The sequence below is a fragment of the Sceloporus undulatus genome, chromosome 2 (genome assembly GCF_019175285.1).
Source record: "Sceloporus undulatus isolate JIND9_A2432 ecotype Alabama chromosome 2, SceUnd_v1.1, whole genome shotgun sequence".
NCBI lineage: Eukaryota > Metazoa > Chordata > Lepidosauria > Squamata > Phrynosomatidae > Sceloporus > Sceloporus undulatus.
In genome coordinates this window covers 199,029,594-199,047,362 of record NC_056523.1, presented here as the reverse complement: position 1 = coordinate 199,047,362, position 17,769 = coordinate 199,029,594, and the positions used below count along the sequence as shown (strand labels likewise).

At 38.2% G+C, this 17,769-nt stretch overlaps 1 protein-coding gene across 3 annotated transcripts in view; it reads left to right on the top strand.

Annotated features, from left to right (window-relative positions):
- The window catches only part of MLLT3 (MLLT3 super elongation complex subunit), a 150,797-nt gene that overhangs the window by 934 nt on the left and 132,094 nt on the right, over positions 1 to 17,769 (top strand). The window contains exon 2 of one of the 3 annotated variants that reach the window (XM_042453412.1): positions 970 to 1,150. In XM_042453412.1, coding sequence (XP_042309346.1) covers positions 970 to 1,150 — 181 coding nt within the window. Of the gene's footprint in view, positions 1 to 402; positions 1,151 to 17,769 lie in introns of those variants that run through there. The other 2 variants (XM_042453411.1, XM_042453410.1) reach the window with 2 other exon arrangements.

The following is a 17,769-nucleotide window of genomic DNA, read 5'->3' as shown; positions in this document are numbered from 1 at the left end:
CCTTGTCTCGCCCTCGCTGCCTCTCTGCCTGCCCTCCTTCGCCTTTTCCTTCTTCTCTTTCCATTCTTCCTTTTCTCCCCCTCTCTGCCTGCTTGTCCTCCTTCTCCTTCCATTCTTCTTCCTTTTCTCTCCCTCACTGCCTGCTTGTCCTCCTTCTCCTTTTCTTTCCACTCTTCTTCCCTTTCTCTCCCTACCTACCCTCCTTTCTCTTTTCTTTCCATTCTTCTTTTCTTCCTTTTCTCTCTCTCTCTGACTGCCTGCCCTTCTTCTCCTTCTCCTTTTCTTTCCATTCTTCCTTTCCTCCCCCTCTCTGCCTGCCTGCCCTGGGCACCTCATGGAAAATGCCACCCCTGCCCCACGTATATTGATTATTTTACATCCTTAGGAATGAGTGAGGAGTGATGGCCAAGGATTCTTGCATGAAACGACAACGATATATTTAATGATTTGATGACTAGGGATTGTGGAGTGCCGGAATGACTGTGGAATTGCTGAAGGAAACGACAATGAGATTTGTATTATTTTGTTACTAGGGATTGTGGCATGAAGGCCAAGGACTGCTAAATGAAACAACAATGAGATTTTTTAAAATTATTACAGTATTTTGTTATTAATGATTGTAGGCATTCATTCCAGGCTGAAAGAAAGAAGAAAACCCAGGCCTTTTCCTCTTATTATTTCCTTCTTTTTCCCCTCCCTCCCCTTTTCCAACCCTCTAAATTTGGGACTCCCTCCTTGGCTTGATCTCAATATTCCAGCCTACATTCTGTTACAATCCCAGCTTCTTCAGGAGTGGCATTGCCTCTAATGGAGAGTTTTCCCACCTTGAGAGCAGACTGCCGTTTGCTTTGTGGGCATGTTTTTTGTCTCTCCCCCACAATAAAGCTTAAAAATCTTCAGGTGTGTGTGTGTGGAGTGTTCCTTGGCTTCCTCTCCAGCTCATTGTGCTCTTTCCTTTTCTCTCTCCAGTGTGCTGTTCAGGTGAAACTGGAGCTTGGGCACCGAGCCCAGGTGAGGAAGAAACCCACCGTGGAGGGGTTTACTCACGATTGGATGGTGTTCGTTCGAGGACCCGAGCATAGTAACATTCAGCACTTTGTGGAGAAAGTCGTCTTTCACTTGCATGACAGCTTCCCTAGGCCAAAAAGAGGTAGGGCTTCAGCGCAAAGGTATCTTGAGAAACCCCCATTTAATGTGTTTGCATAAGGGGAGAGGGGGGGCAAAAAGAAAGTCACCTTTCAGACTCCTGCTCTGGCTTGCATAGTGTTAGCACTGGCTGGGGCAACAGATTACAGTCACGGCTGTAGGGTTTCAGGAAAGAAAACTGATGGCCTGATGGAGAGGTAGCCCTCAAGTATACTTTCTACCTCAAGTATACAACGCTTTCTGTAACACCTTTGGATCTTGAAGCTGGCAGCCAGTAGGTTTCTTTCAGGTGAAGTGAGCTCCCTTTTGCTCTGAAGGAAGGAGCACCTGGACATTTCCTATCAATTATTTATTCCTCCCCCCCACGCAATACTTCTTCCTGCAGTGATCTTTAATCTCGCCTGCCTGGGAGTGCAGTGTTGTTGGGCAAAGGTTATGTTCGGTTTTGATGGCGGTAATATTCCTGTTTGTTATTTTTATAAATGGTGTTAATGGTGTCTTTCCTTCATTGGAGGCAGAGAGCTGGTGAGGGTTGTTTGCTGAGGGAGGCAGTTTTTCCTTGACCACCTTTTGTGTTTTTGTTCTGAATTGTGCTCTCAAAATAGGTGTACCTTTATTGAGGGAAGTATTATCTAAAAGTGTTGGCTGCTAGAAACAGTGCAATGAATATGTGTTCAGCCTTCGCTGCTACCCTCAGGTTCTAGATTTTGCTCTTGGATTTGTGCAGTTTTTAGCATACAACTAAAAGAAATTCCAAACACTTAAGTGACACTAAAACACAAAGGATGAGAGCGATCTATTCTTTGATTGCAAGAGGTTTGGGAAGCCTTTGTTTTCAATTTTGGTTACTTTTGACCTCCAAGCTGTTTTTGCCTTGACTGTTTTAGTTGGATTAGTAGAGGTAGCAGTAGAAATACAATAAGGTGCTTTGTTTGTGAACAGGTTTGTTTATCTAAGTAGATATTTAGCTACTAGTTATCGCCTGTCTAATCTGTAATCTTTATTGGAATCTACAACTCCTGTAGCCTCTTACTACAGCATCTTAATAAATGCATTTTGCTTACAATTGTTCAAGAATGTTTGAAAATGCAGAAATGTGATTAAAGAGAAAGACGTTGGGGGAAAGCAAGAGAATCTGTTAAGCTTTTCTAGATTTTAAAATGTCTTTAAGGGATTAATGTTGAAGGCTATCTGTGGTACACACTCAGCAGCTTCATTCCTCTTTGAAAACTTGGAATCTGTTGAGCCTCTTAACCAGCATAACATTAAACAATTTTTGTCACCTGCTTTATCAAGTTCATTGCCACTCCATCATGTACAGGTTTTGTGTTGTATTTTCAGTGAGCCTTCGTCTCATAATATAGTTTTCATGTTACTGCTTTTCAGTACTTGGAACATACCCCAATAACAATTACTTCCCCTGATGTTTGATCTGTTTATCTCTCCCTCTGTATGTGGGTTAGAAATGACTTTCTACATACAATTTTTATTTTTTAAAAAAGAAATATGTCAACACCAATGGTGGAATATGATAAGCTTGGCTAAATTTTCCTATCTGCACAGTAAATGGAATGATAACGATGAAAGCAATGGCAGCGTGTTGCTTTCCTCCCCTTTTAACATAAAATATTCCAAAGTGTGTCCCTTTAAAATAAATGGGACTTCCAGGTAAATAAAAAAGCTTGTTTTTGTGTTGTTGTGGCTTGTATGAGGCTCAATCTTAGGTCCCCAGGCTGAATGATTTTCTGTCCAGCCCAAGGGAATATGGTTCTCCAGTTAAGGTCTGGGAATTGTTGCTAGGTGTGGATATAATATGTGTTCATTATATGCTTGCAAGGTAATGATGTGTTTGGTGCAGATAGTTTGAAGTTCCTGGACATGTACTCTGTCTTATGGAAGTTCTCGCACTCCCCCATCAGCCATTGTTTTCAAATGTTTGCATGGGGCTGGGGTGAAGTGTGTGTGTGTGTGTGTGTGTGTGTTTCCTATGTAATGAGAGCTAGGAAAAATGTCAGTTTATATAGCCTAAGAGAAGACTCATCTTATTGTAGTCACACATGATTCAGAGATTATCAGTGAATGTTTTCTGTTTACTAAGGCTATGTAGGAGGGAGTAAAAGCTGTGCTAAACATGCCACTTACTTGTGCAGTTGACTTCAGCTTCTGTGGCATAACAAAACTAATGCGAGATCAAAAGACATGCCAGAAATCTTTCTGGTCATGTCTGGCCTCTTATGAGTCAAAGGGCAGAGGATGAGTGCTCTCTAGTGATGCTTCCAATTTGTTTTAGCAATCCTGCATTTATGTCCTGTTAAAACCAATGTCTAATGTTGATACCTAACATGACCCTTGTGAAACAGTAAATGAAAGAGGCTTATTTTATGATTGGAATAAGTTAGCCTGTGCAAAAAGTCTACATCACCACCTTTAAACATTAGTTGTATCCTGCATATTGTGTATCTCACCATGACAGCTGATAATGTGAAGCTTTTTGACAGATTTGATGGTGCTACAGCTACATATACAATGTACGTTTATGTGAAATATTGTTGACCTACTCAGCTTAGTGCTTCTCAGTTCTCCCACATCCCAGCTGTTCTATCCTACAAAAGATAGGTTGCTGCAACAGTAGTTCTGTTCATTTGTAAATGCGGCTTATGTTCTTGCTGGAAGAGCCAGTGGAACCAAACTGTGCTCTTAGGCTTTATGACTGTCTTCAAGATCCAGTTTTTACTTTAAGTCCATGAATGCTTTATGGATATAAGAATGTATTCAACTCTTGATTTCCATTATGTAAACTGAAGAAAGTTGGACCCTTAAATGTATGAGTAGTAGGGGTTTTGTTAAAAAGGATAAGGCTACTAGCCATGATGATTATGTATCATTTCTAGAACTGGAGGCAGTATGCTTCTGAATTGTATGGGATCATGAATGGGAAGGAATACTGTTGTACCCATGTCATGCTTGTGGGATTTCCATAGGTATCTGGTTGGCCCCCATGGAAATAGAGTGCTTGACTGGTCTGATGTATCCAGGCTCTTTTTACACTGGCAGTAGACAAATCCAACAGTGTTACATACTACTTTTTAAACCAAAGGCTATTCTCATATGAAATTTATCAAGTCACATTTTCTAGGGGGATCCATTAAACCAGGTTATTTCTTTTACAATGTTTTCTGAAAATGTTTCATTTTACTGGACTGTTGAGCAGCAGTTGTATTCTAGTAGGGTCTTAAGACATAACAAGCCCGGGAGCCAGAGAAGTTATAAATGTGCAGTTTACTACCGAAAATGGTTGAGCCTTTGTTTACATTTGGTGGCTGATTTGTATAGGTGCACTACTGCTTATCATTTGGCTACAGTATAAAAAAAGAGGAGGGGTGTTGTACATAATAATACATTATGGACATTGAACAGTAACCAAATTTATTTTTACTGTGTGTGCATGCGCATGTATTAGGCTGGCTGGGTGGGTGGCTGAATCTTCTTTGAATCATCACATGATCGATCATGGCAATTTGTGTTTACAGCAGGAAAAAAGAACCATGTATTCTTTGTATGGAAAGGTTGCCATGATAATGGCCTTTACAATCAAGCCTATTCATAAAATAATGCTACTGAAAGATAAGAGTATTTTACATGTGTTTGGCCAATATGCCTGAAATTGCTGTTAGTGTACCCACTGATTGTGCAACAGATAGGATCTTAATCATGAATTTACCGCATGTGATAAGTCTTTATTGGATAGAAAAATTTACAGTACATGCTTCTAGTTTCATATGATTTGTCTTTTAAAAATCCATTAGGTTTAATAAAGTCTAGGCTTACAGTAGACTTTGTTAGCTGTATCATTGAAAGCAGTGGTGTTGTGAATTGAATAGAAAATAATTTATCTACCAAGGAATTGCTTGTGCTTATACCTTTCTCCCTTATTTGTTCTTGCTTTAGAAAATATGGTCTCCCCACATCCTCAATAAGCGTTTAAAATAATCATTAATATTGTTAAGCAGGTCAAACCTTAGCTATTAAAATATGATTGTACCTTTCATTTTAGTAAGAATACATTATTTAACCCTATTTTATGTTCATGTAAATAAGGTAAACCTAAAGCTGTGTTTCTCTTGCTCTATATTAGTTGGTATTTAGCTGTATTTGTTGACGTACTGAAGTTAGAAGGCCCTTCACGGCAGGTTTGTGAATTTGATTATTAGTTTTTAAATGAACAGTTAAGGAAAAAAAGTGTTACAGTATAACAATGACTGTTTATGCAGAGAAATGGTCTTTTTCATTACACCAACAAATGATTTGCTGTTTGGATAATTATCTCAAACATATTAGTTGAATCAGCTCATGTGCGGATCGCTTACAGCGGGAACTGCCACCGGTCCTGAAGAAATGACTAGTTCAGAGAAATCTGTTTTTTATTAACCCATTTTCCTATTAATCTCGTAGACTTAGTAGAGTCAGAGCAGTTCACTCTGGTAAGTCATATGATGCTACTGCATGTATATGAGTTTTTGTCTGCCTTGCTAGTATGCTTTCTTGGGACCAGGCTGGATGTTATGATAAACATATTATCTGCCCTTTCAACATTTTAGTGACAGTTACCCAGTACTGTGATGTTACACAATTCATTGACTCCTCCTCATTGGCTTGTGATGTGTGTGTGTGCCTGCCTTTGAAGTCACCTATGAATTTCATAGGGTTTCCCTAGGCAAGGAATACTCAGAGGTGGTTTTGCCAGTTCCTCTTCTGAAATATAGCCTAGAGCACCTGGTATTCATTAGTGGTCACCCATCCAAGTACTTACCAGGGTTGACCCTGCATAGCTTGCAAGATCAGAAAGGATCTGGTGGGGTAGTTAACTCCATATTTATATTAATGTCCAGTCCTTGCTGGAGTTGTTCTTTTCTACCATACTTCCAGATCTCAGGCTCTCATATTAGCGTTTCAGTTGCTCCTGTTTTTTCCAGCAAACTAGAAATTACTTCATACTGGTTTCACTTCTAACTACACTGAAATCTATTTGCTTTGAGTTTCAGGACTACAAAATTAGCACAAATATTGCATGCAGAAGTCTGTACAGCTAGGCTGGCTGAATTGTGGCCACTGGTCTGTGCAGCAGTGCAACAAATTTCATGTGTCTTGGTACATCTTATTTTCATTTAAAAAATATCTTAAAAGTGTTTTTGACAGTGCAGTGTGCGATTGCGCTCAAACCACTGTAGCATGGGCCCTTTGCATGCTGTTTGGTAATGTCATGCAAGAAGCACCTCCACAGTGCCTGTTCCTACACTCTACACTCATGTGTCTTCTCACTCCACCATGAAGCAATTGTGTATCATGAGCAGCAGCCCCTAGGCATTTAAAAGTAGTGTAGAAAATGGCATTAGCAAGAAGAATATTTTCAAAAAAATTTGAAGCCATAAAAATTAGTCTCCCCCAGCAGTTGTCCCCCAGCCCCTCCAAAAGGGAAATATAAACAATATATTATCAAAAATATACATATTTTACTGCTTTTACTATATAAAACACATTCTTCATAGCCGTACTACAGTCAGTCCTTGATATCAGTGGATTCTGCATCCACTGATTCAACCATCTGAACTTGAAAATTTTAACACACACACACACACACAAACAATCCCAAAAGCAAACCTTGATGTTGCCATTTTATATGAAGGAGACCATTTTTCTATGCCATTGTATATAAAGGGACACCTATGCATTTTGGTATCCATGGGGGGGGGGGGGTCCTGGAACCAAACCCCAGTGGATACCAATGCCCCACAGTACTCGACATAACTATGTAATTTTGAAAACAATCGTATATGCTTTCTCAGAAACTATGCCACTTAGTCCAAAGAAAGTGTGCATAGGATTTTAGTAATCACAGTTTTAATTTTCTACAGAGACAAAAATACATTTATGTAACTTCTGTTACTTTATAAAAGTATGTAATACAGTAACAATATGCTTTAGGATATCATGAATGAATGTACAGTTCGTCAGTATTCTATGTGGCTATTTCTTTGCATTGTTTGCTGGGTACCATGTAACATGCATCAGGAATTGTGATTTATAGTTGCTCTTTCAGCTGGTGATGTCAACATTTAATTTTTATTGCCCAAAGTTTTTAATTACTTTTGTACACAAAATTGTTTTGGCTTGCTATATAAACACATTTATCTAATTTTGGAATGGATGTTTTGAAAGTCTGCTCTTATAAAAAAAGGCGTAATAATACAATCCAAACTTAAGTATTCACATATGAATGAGAAATAAAATGTAGGATTTGAGTTCAGTCTGAGTCTTTTCTGTGTAAAGAGCCATGTAAATTTACATATTACACATTTATGCCAACAAAATGTAAATAACAAAATATTTATTTGAAATAACTTATTTCAATAATAACTGATCAATAATAGAAATACTGCATTCAGGTCCCACTTTTACTGGGGGAGGCTGAATGGGGAAAGCAGCAGGAACCTTCTGCATTCAGTTGGGCCTCTCAAGATCTGGTTCTGTTTAGCCAAAGAAAGGTCTCCTCCATAAGCAAGGATCTCCTTGGAAATAGGAGTTTCCTCACAATAGAGAAAGCAAGGCCATATGGGAGGCAGGAAATAGGTGTTTTGGGACATCTGTATATAAAAGGCAGAGGTGGACAATAAATTAGTTCTTTGGTTCTCTCCACTGTTGGAAGAAAAGGGCTGTTAGTAACCCATTTCCCTCTGGCTGAAGCCAAAGGGAATTCCCAGGTCACGCTGAACCTGGTTTCCTACAACAAGTAAAAGAAGAAAGGGGATAAAGTGTGTGGGATAATTCATAATGTCATTATTGAGTTGTTTGTAATTTTAATAAGTTCCAAGTGTTTTGATGGATGTGGCTGTATTAACAAAGGACTGAAAGATGCCAGGCACAGATGCTGGCGAACTGTCAGGAATAAACTCTTCTAGAACATTGCCACAATAGCCCAAAAAACCCACAAAAACTATAACAAAAGACTGAAAGTATATTTTTATTTTGTCACAATCAGGGCTTGGAACATTAGTTTTGAAACATTTTTCAATAATGTTATATTCTGGAACTTGAAAATTAATTACTAACAGTAATAATAATTGAAAATTGTTTAGTTATCATTGGCAAACTCAGTGTTCAGACCATTAGGTTGAGCACACCATGGGATTTGCAAAGAATGGCACGGAAGTTGTCACTCATGACCCTGGGGCACTTTTTGTTGTTGATTCCTTCAGAAGAAGGAATTTTGTCCTTTTAAAATTGCCTTCCTGCAACCTAGACACCCCCCCCCCATGGACTACAAAGTCCATAATATGATGGTTGCCTTGGAAAGGTGGGAGTCCAACACATTTCGTAGCTGTCAGGTTGAAAAAAGGCTGTCTTTAACAATTGGATCTCAACTTACAGCCTCTTCAATTAAGTTTGTCACTGATCTGCATCTCTCTTTTCTTTCCAGCCTCACCAACATGTACACTTCACTCACTCTTCAAATGGCTTCTTTGTTAAAGGTTAATAATGAATGATGTATTTTAGTTAGAAGACACTGATCCACTGCAAGGGCAGCAACTAGTAGATAGCTGTAAAGATCACTCAGTGAATCAAGGGTAGAGAATTCTTAAATCAAAAATGTTTTGAAAGCCTCTGAGCATATGCAAAATATTTTTTCCACAATCACTATGTCCTTCCTGCCTCTCCACTTTCATTCAATAAGTGTGATCATAGAGCACATGTCTTGCATGCAGGAACCATGGATGCCAAATTCAGTCAGTGACATCTTCTGTTTAAATGATTGCTTATCTAACAAGCCAACTAATCTCTGTGCCCTTGTTACCTTAATTATATTATTTAAAGGGAGTGAGTAAAGGAGGAGAGGAGAAGCAGACATGCAGTAGTTCAATGAAAGAAAGGGGGAAGCTAAGAGAGAAAGAAATGGGGGAGGGATGGATTCAAGGGGAACTTTTCTTTCAATTACCCAGTTGCCTAAACTAGATAGTGGTTTGAGCATTGGGCTAAGACTCTGGATATCAGGGTTCTATTCCCTATTCCCACTCAGCCATGAAACCCATTTGGTTACCTTGGGCAAGTCACTTGCTTCCAGCCTCAGAGAAAGGCAATGGCAAACTTCCTCTGAATGAAACTTGCCAGAATACCCCATGATAGGTCACTATAAGTAGGAAATGACTTAGGGTCACTATAAAGTTGGAAATGACTTGAAAGCGCACAGCACACACACACAGAGAGAGAGAGAGAGAGCGACTGTGTGAGCTAAGTAAGAAACCTGTCCAGAATGTAATCAAAAGAAGCGGAAAGGTTACTGAAGACATTTCTCATCTGATCTGCCCCAAATGACTCTAACTAACTTTATTTCCATACATTCCCATGTGGTGAGAGGGATACCTGCTTTTCAGGCCTAAAAGGCTTGGCTTTCTGAAAAGGCGCTGGTTACTTGAAAGCCCTGTTTTAAAAATCACTCCACACTCCTCCATGCCCATTCCATTTCCAGACTTTTTTTCTTTTTCAGTCTTTGATTATTTTTTATCTTTCTAGAATTCAAAAGTTTTCTCTCTGCCACCACCCTTTTGTTAATCTTCTTAACAAAGCCATATGATACATTTTATCCAAATACCACTTCTCTTGAGGCAAGAGCCTTCTTGGTTTACTGGATCTTACAAAGGAAGAAGTAACCACTGTAATGAATGCCATTATTTTGACTTCAACATTAACTGGAAGATCAAACAACTAGAAAACAGATTGAACAAATCAAAAAGTTAATAAATTAATTAACTAGTTAATTTCAACTCTGGTCATACTATGTATAAATCATAAATCCAAAGAGCAGGATCTCTGATCACCTTTTCTTTTTCTTTTGCATTTTTAAAATATTTAATTTATACCCTCCCCCTTTCCTTCTGGGAATAGGATCCAAGGTGGCTAACATTTCACAAATGCCAACAAATATACAGTACTTGCTAACTTGAGAAACAATTACTCTTAAAAATGCAAATAAGTACGGATAATGATATTGACATAACTGGAAGTTAGTGCACATTTGTAAAAAGTTACTACATTAGGTCTGGAGCACTTGCAGATCAGTATGTTTTCCGTACTGAATCAAAAAAATTTTATGGCTCCCTTTACATAATGTTGTATCTCAAGTAAAACAGGATAATACAGAGAAGCTACCTCTGTTCACATTTTTTCCATGCCTCCTTCATGTAACCCCCTCCCATTCCTGCTTTATCAAACAAAAAGTGTCTGCAGATGGGGGAAGCTAAATAATTCCCTTGCCCTGTTTTGGTGTCAGATCTGTACTGAGAAGCAAGTTGCCTGCAGTGAAGTTGAATGTGGCAAGGCAAGATATGGATGAATTTAGCTTCAAACTTCTAACACAAAGACATGAACTGATATCCTGCATTGGTAGATATTGGTGTAATTGTAACTACGTTTCCTGCTGCTGCTGCTGTTGTTGTTGTTGCTGTTGTGTGCTTTTAGGTAATTTCTGACATGGCAATCCTAAAACAAATCTATCATGGGATTTTCAGGGGGTGAGAGTGTGTAACTCACCCAAGTTCAGGATGACCAGATTTCCTCCTTTTTCAGGACATGGTCTACATTTCAACCTTTTGTCCAGGGGGAATTTCAAAGTGTCCTCCATTCTGAGCATGACTTTGATCCAAAGCACACTTCAGAAACAATCCAGTTTGAGGCTGCTTTAATTGCCCCGGCTCAGTGCTAGGGAATCCTGGGAATTGTAGTTTATTGTGGTACCAGAGCTCTCTGATAGAGAAGGCTAAATATCCCACCAAACTACAGTTCTCAGAATTCCCTAGCTTTGAGTCAGGGCAGTTAAAGATTATTTCTGTAGTGTGTTTTGGACCTAGGAAGCATAACTTTATATTTATATTAGTGTTTTTAGCTTTTGTTTTGCAATGTTCTATAGTTTTCTCGAATGTCCTTTATTTGGCAGTGCCTAGTCCTCCTTTGCAGTTAGGACATCTGGTCATCCTGCCCAATTTCACCCAAGTGGAGAATTGAACTGATCTTCAGAGTCATAGTCCAGCACTCAAACCACTGCACTACTCCCTCCCAAACCAAACCCAGCAGCACAGTGCCCTCCTATGGCTTTTTTCCTGTTGGTGGGGTGCAGGAATGCATCTGGTTATTTTCCTGTCACTGGATATGATGTGACAGGCATCTGCAGGGATCTTTGAAGGCCCATGGGAAGTCCTTGCAGATGACATCCTTGTGGTGTGCATCCCTGCTAATTGCCCCCACTGTCCAACAAGAAAGAAGTGGTTGTGTGGTGGGGAGTTGTGCTACTTATAAGGTGGATTTGGGAGGGAATTTGTGTGTTGTGTGATCACAACAGGATTCCAGTCTCCACAGTGACTTGACCTATGGAGTTGTAATTTACTAACAGGATGCCAACTATAGTCTACTCATTTGTAAAACTGGAAATGTAAGTCCCATTAATGCTACAGTTGTAGCTGTGTGATTCCATGTTAACAGCCATGGTTATGTCCACTAGAATCCTGGAATTAGTAGTTTAGGAAGAGGTAGAATTCTCTGTCAGACAATTCTAGTGCCTCACCATACCTCATGATTCTGTTGCCCTAACAAAGTTAAAATGGAAATAAGTAGAGACAATGATAACAACACAACTGGAATTTAATGTATACAGTACAGTAGCCCCTCCCTATCCACAGATTCTTTATCCACGGATTTAAGCATCCACAGCTTGAAAATACATTTTTTAAAAGGATAAATTACAAGTAGCAAATCTTGATTTTGCTATTTAATGTAAGGGACATTATTTTACTACACCATTGTATTTAACAGGACCTGAGCATCCACAGATTTTGGTGTCTGTGGAGAGCCCTGGAACAAACTCCAGCAGATAACAAGGACCCATTGTATTTATTAAAAGTTATTACATTAGCAGTGGAACACTTACAGATCAATATATACTACATACTGAATCAAACCATTTTTAAGTATGCCTATCTTTATGTAAGGTTGCGTATCTTGGCTCACACAAGATAATACAGAGAAGCTACCTCCATTCACATTTTATATGCCTCCTTCATGTAATAATAATAATAATAATAATAATAATAATAATAATAATAATAATATGTTTTATTTATAGACCGCTATTCCGCAATGATCATAGCAGTGTACAGTAAAAATTGTAATACAATACAAATACAAGGTGACAGTTAAAGGAGGGAGAAGTCTCGTCCTTCAGGCAGTCCCTGATGTTGCTGGGTCTGCCTGATCGCTCCCTCTGAGGCCAAGATGACAGTTGAGGAGGGAGGGGCCTCTTCCTTCAGGCAGTCCCTGATGTTGCTGGGTCTGCCTGATCGCTCCCTCTGAGGCCAAGATGACAGTTAAGGAGGGAGGAGCCTCTTCCTTCAGGCAGTCCCTGATGTTGCTGGGTCTGCCTGATCGCTCCCTCTGAGGCCAAGATGTAGCCCTCCTTTCCCACTCCTGACTTATAAAACAAAATGTGTATGCAGATAAGGGAAGCTAAATTATGCCCCTACCCTGTTTTGGTTCCAGATCTGCACTATGATTGTGATTGTGAATCTTTCCCTGGTTTTTACTTCATGCAAGAAGAAAAGACATATGGCTATTCTCTTTTTAACTAGTTCCAGTGGGCCCTTGATATCCACTGGGGTTTGGTCCCAGGACCCCCCATAGATGCCAAAATCTATGGATACTTAAGTCTCATTAAATACAATGGCACAGTAAAATTGTGTACTTGTATAAAATGGCAAAAAACAGGGATGCATTTTGGAATTTATGTTTTTTAAAGATATTTTTAAACTGTGGATGCTTGAATAGATGGATAAAAATCAGTGGATATGAAGGGCTGACTGTATATTCACAGATGGTAAGCTGCTTTGAGGGCTACAAGGTTTCAAAAATGCATTAAATGTATGTTGTAAATAAATAAATAACTTGATTCTTCAAATGCTTTAGGAACATTTTTATGGATTTGTAGAAAAATAAGTTATATGTTTTTAAACAACTGCTGGATTTTATATTTTTGAAATGGGGACCACATTTTGTGGTGGTAAATTTTTCTAAATATCCCCTGAGAGAGTTCCATATACACACTAAAATTGTTGTGATAGCTGGTAGTGTAATTTTAATCTCTACAGCAAGGGTGAGAATTGTGTGGCTCTCCTGATGCTGGTGATGGTAAGCATTCCATCTCTTCTCCAAAAATGGGATTCAAGGAGTTTACATTAATCTTGTTGGACTGCTCCTCCCAGTATTCAGAGTAAGGAATGCTGGAGGTTGCATTCTAACATCTGGAGGGCCACTTATTTCCAACCCCGCACTACATTCTCTTTCCCTTTTCTGTATTAAGACTGTAACCAGATATGAATTCTCCAACACTTACATGCCAGCTACTTTTTGCTGGACAAAACCATTCCTGATGGATTTCCTGAGACAATAGGACTCAATTCTGGAGAACTGGACAGCTTGCACAATTTTTACTGTTTATTTACTTGGCCTAAGAAAAGGTACAGGCTGAGTCTCTTTTATGCAGAATTCTAAAATCTGAAATACAGTGGGTCCTCGCCTTATGCGGGGGATCCGTTCCGGATCCCTCCACATAAGGCGAAGTCCGCCTATGCTCGAGCCCCATTGGAAACTGGGGCTCGCGCGCAGGGCGCAACGGGCACACGCGCCCATTCAATTGAATGGGACGCGCCGCCCCGCGCGTGCCGGCGGCTTTGAGCGCCTATGCTCAAAGCCGCCTATAAAAAGGCAGCATATGGCGAGGCGCGACTGTATTCCAAAATCCAAAATTCTCCACTGTGAGAAATAGAACTCTAATTTCCAATTTTATTGAGCTAAAAATAAGAAGGACTTAGAAAAACAATCAAACAAACAATCGGGTGAAGGCACTTTAAGCCATATTTATTGGAAACAATTTTTCAATTCTGCAGAATAGGGTGCAATCAATCAATCAGCAAAAAATAAGCAAAGATAGAGCATGAGTTTACATAGATTTCATGTCTTATATATACATTTCTTATATCCACCTTGATAGCGGAGAAAGTAACATGTTTTCTTTCTAATGATTCAGTATACACAAACTTTGTTTCATACACAATTATTAAAAATACTGTGTATAAAATTACCTTCAGGCTATGTGTATAAGCTGTGCCCAAAACGTAAATTAATTTCATATTTAGACTTGGGTCCCATCTCCAAGATATCTCATGATATATATGCACATATTCCAAAATCAAAAACACTTCTTTTCCCAATCATTTTGGATAAGGGAGACTGAACCTGTAGTATCCTAATACATATTTTTCCGTTTATAATGGCATGTATTATTCCTTCAAAAACCCTGCTTTCTAAATAAAACATTTATCATTGCATTTTGCAACATGACTGTATTTTATTTCTGACTTCAGTTAATCACATCCAGGAAAATGGTTAGCATATTTAAGAATCTGACTTTTAATTGACTAGAAGAACTGGTATACTTTGTTGTGAAAGGGGCATGTAATTGTTCAAAAGTACTTAACAGTTAACTATTAGAGTAATTTTAAAACTCTTGAATACATCTTCTTCATGTGGAAGTTATTACCAATTTTTTTTTGGGGGGGGACCCTGGTATACTGAAATTATATTTAGCTTAGTTACTACTGAACAGACATCAAAGCATACACAAAAAGCTGATTCACATGGCTGTATGAAAATAGAACAAGAGAGTATAATACTCGCCTTCAGATATGTCTAAAATCAATGGCTGTGATAATTTGCTGGAAAGTAACTTTTTTCAGTGACTATGCTTCCCTAGCCTGGTCAAAATCTAAAGTCCCTGGTCCTAAACACATTCCTGGAAAACATGTGATGACTTGAGAGGAATATGATATTGCATGTTCTGTTGTGTGGTATAGCTCATTATAGGGGATGAGAGTCTTGTGACTGACTTGAATTTGAACAGTGTTTTGGGATGGGGGTTGAAATTATAGCATACAGCGCTTTTAAAATGCTTTGAGGAATTTAAAAAAAAACAATTACTGTGCTTTGCTTGCCTGTGAATGTGTGAGTTAGAATGAAATAAACAAAATCCAAATCTGTCTAATAGTAAATTCCAACAAGCAGGCATCACACTCTTTTGGCCTTGTTTGGTGTCTGGGTTTTGGCTGTGTTCCCATTGTGGTTTTGCAACTGTGATCACTAAGAGTCTCTTGCTAGTTGTCATGTCAAGATGGGGCATATTAGTATGCCTGTGGCACTCTAAGGCATTTTGTTCTTCAAGGTTGTTATGTCTAGGTGTTAGGCTTGTTTTAAAATGAAAGCACACATACAGGTTGAGTCTGCCTTATCCAAAATGCTTGGGATCAGAAGTATTATGGATTTTGGATTTTTTTAGGTTTTGGAATATTTGCATATACATAATGAGATACCTTGGAGATGGAACTCAAGTCCTAACACAAAATTCATTTATGTTTCATATACACCATGTACTACACATAGCCTGAAGGTAATTTTATACACACTATTTTAAATAATTTTCTACATGAAACAAAATTTGTGTACATTAAACCAAAGGTGTCCCCATGTGGATGATTTTGGAGTAATTTGCATAGGAATAGGATTAGGACTCAAGATGTATAAAAATAGATCCAGTGAATCAGGAAACTTGGAAATCAATAGTTATGTAAGACCATTGATTCATTAGAGTCTACTCCAATTGGCACGAGCAACTGGATTTAGAGGAGAAATTTATGGAAGAAATTGAAACTGGTAGACAAATTATTCAGTACTACAGTCCCATTAATGTTGTTATGTCTGTTGGAAGCATGGTTAGATTTGGATCTAATGATTATACTTCTTTTTTTTTATTTTTAGCAGAGCATGATAATACTTTTGTGTTTAGGGAGCCAAAGAATACATGCTACAAGTCAGCTGCTTCATTTTTTCAGATAGGAAAAGAGTTGTGTGAAGGTTCTCACGTACAACCTAAATGCAGTTTCTGACTATGACAAATTTAAACTGATACAGCTGCACATACCATGAAATCCAGTTGAATTTTAACTGTTTATGTACTCACAATAAACCCAGATATTCTGACACTTAAGGGATCAAAGTATAAACGCAGTTGGGCCAGGTTGTGTATGCTTGTTAGGATTATCAGTGCCATAATATTTCTGATTTTTATGTATGAATGTGAAAGCTGGATTGTGAAGGAAATTGACAGGAAAAGAATCAATTCATTTGAAATGTGGCATGGAAAGAGAGTTCTGCGGATCCCATGGACTGCCAAAAACCCAAGTGAATGGGACCAAAAGCAAATCAAGCCTAAACTCTTAATAGAAGCAAAACTGATTAAGTTGAGGTTCTTATACTTTGGACATATCATGAGACAACATTACTCACTGAAAAATATGATAATGCTAGATGAAGTGGAAGGCTGTAGGAAAAGAGAAAGACCACATTTCAGTTGGATTGTCTCAGTAAAAGAAGCAATGGCCCTGAGTTTGCAATACTAGTAGCCTGACTTTCTAAAATGTTTTTTTAATATCTATAGTACTAAGATTTGGAATAAAGAATGCCACTTTTAGGGATATAATTTTATAAATAAATTTCATAAATAGCTTTAGGGATATAGTTTTGAAGTATTCAGACCATTTTAACAAATCATAATATTTAAATATTTTATTTCATTTTTTTTCTAAAAATATAATATTTTAAAAATATATTGCTAATGTAACCAATTTTGCTTTTGTTGACACAATTAACATCAAAATATTATTTTCAAAATCAGCATTAATCTGCTGACACTAACACTTGAAAACATGCTGGGCAATTGTTTTCTTCTTCCATCTTCTCAGAAATCCCATTTTTTGGGTGCAAAGATGTTATTGTTTCTTAATTCAGGCGTTGTGCTGAACAAGAGTTAAACTTTAACCATGGTTTGGTATGATGTCTGGGGTTTTGTTGTTGTTGTTTTCATTTTTTTGTTTGAGAATGTCCTCTGAAATCTCTTTTTAAAAACCTGGAAGTCTTTCACTTCAGCTCCTTCCTACAGGAAAATGGTGTGATAAATTTAGTAACTGAGACCAAGCTTTGTGATCTCCCTCAGATCCAATGAAAATAATGTGAAGGATAAAAATTAGACTGGTTGCCTTTGTATGAATTATAACTGAGACTTGCTATATGTGTATTAGGGATGTGTATCTTCACTTATTTTGTTCTTGCATACAAGAATGAAGAATTCCATAAATTTTCTGGATAAGATTTCAGGAACATTTGCTGAGTTTCAACTATATTTTTGCTTTTCAGTGTGTGTGTGTGCATGCAAAAAAAAATATTGCACAAGAAACATTTTTTCTGGGGGGGGGAAACTGCAGAAGAAAATTTAAGCGCCTAAAACAAAAATTTCACAAGGGTTGATTTTTTATTTTTTTACTTTGTGGGCAAGGACAAGAAAATTTGTGAGTATTCTATGCATCCATAGTGTATAGTGTCCTTTTGAACGAACGAGCTCTGATTGGTTTTCTGTGGCCTTTGGCTTTAAGCTTGCTTTAGGCTTGCTTTCGTATACTGTAGTTGTGAATTTAATAG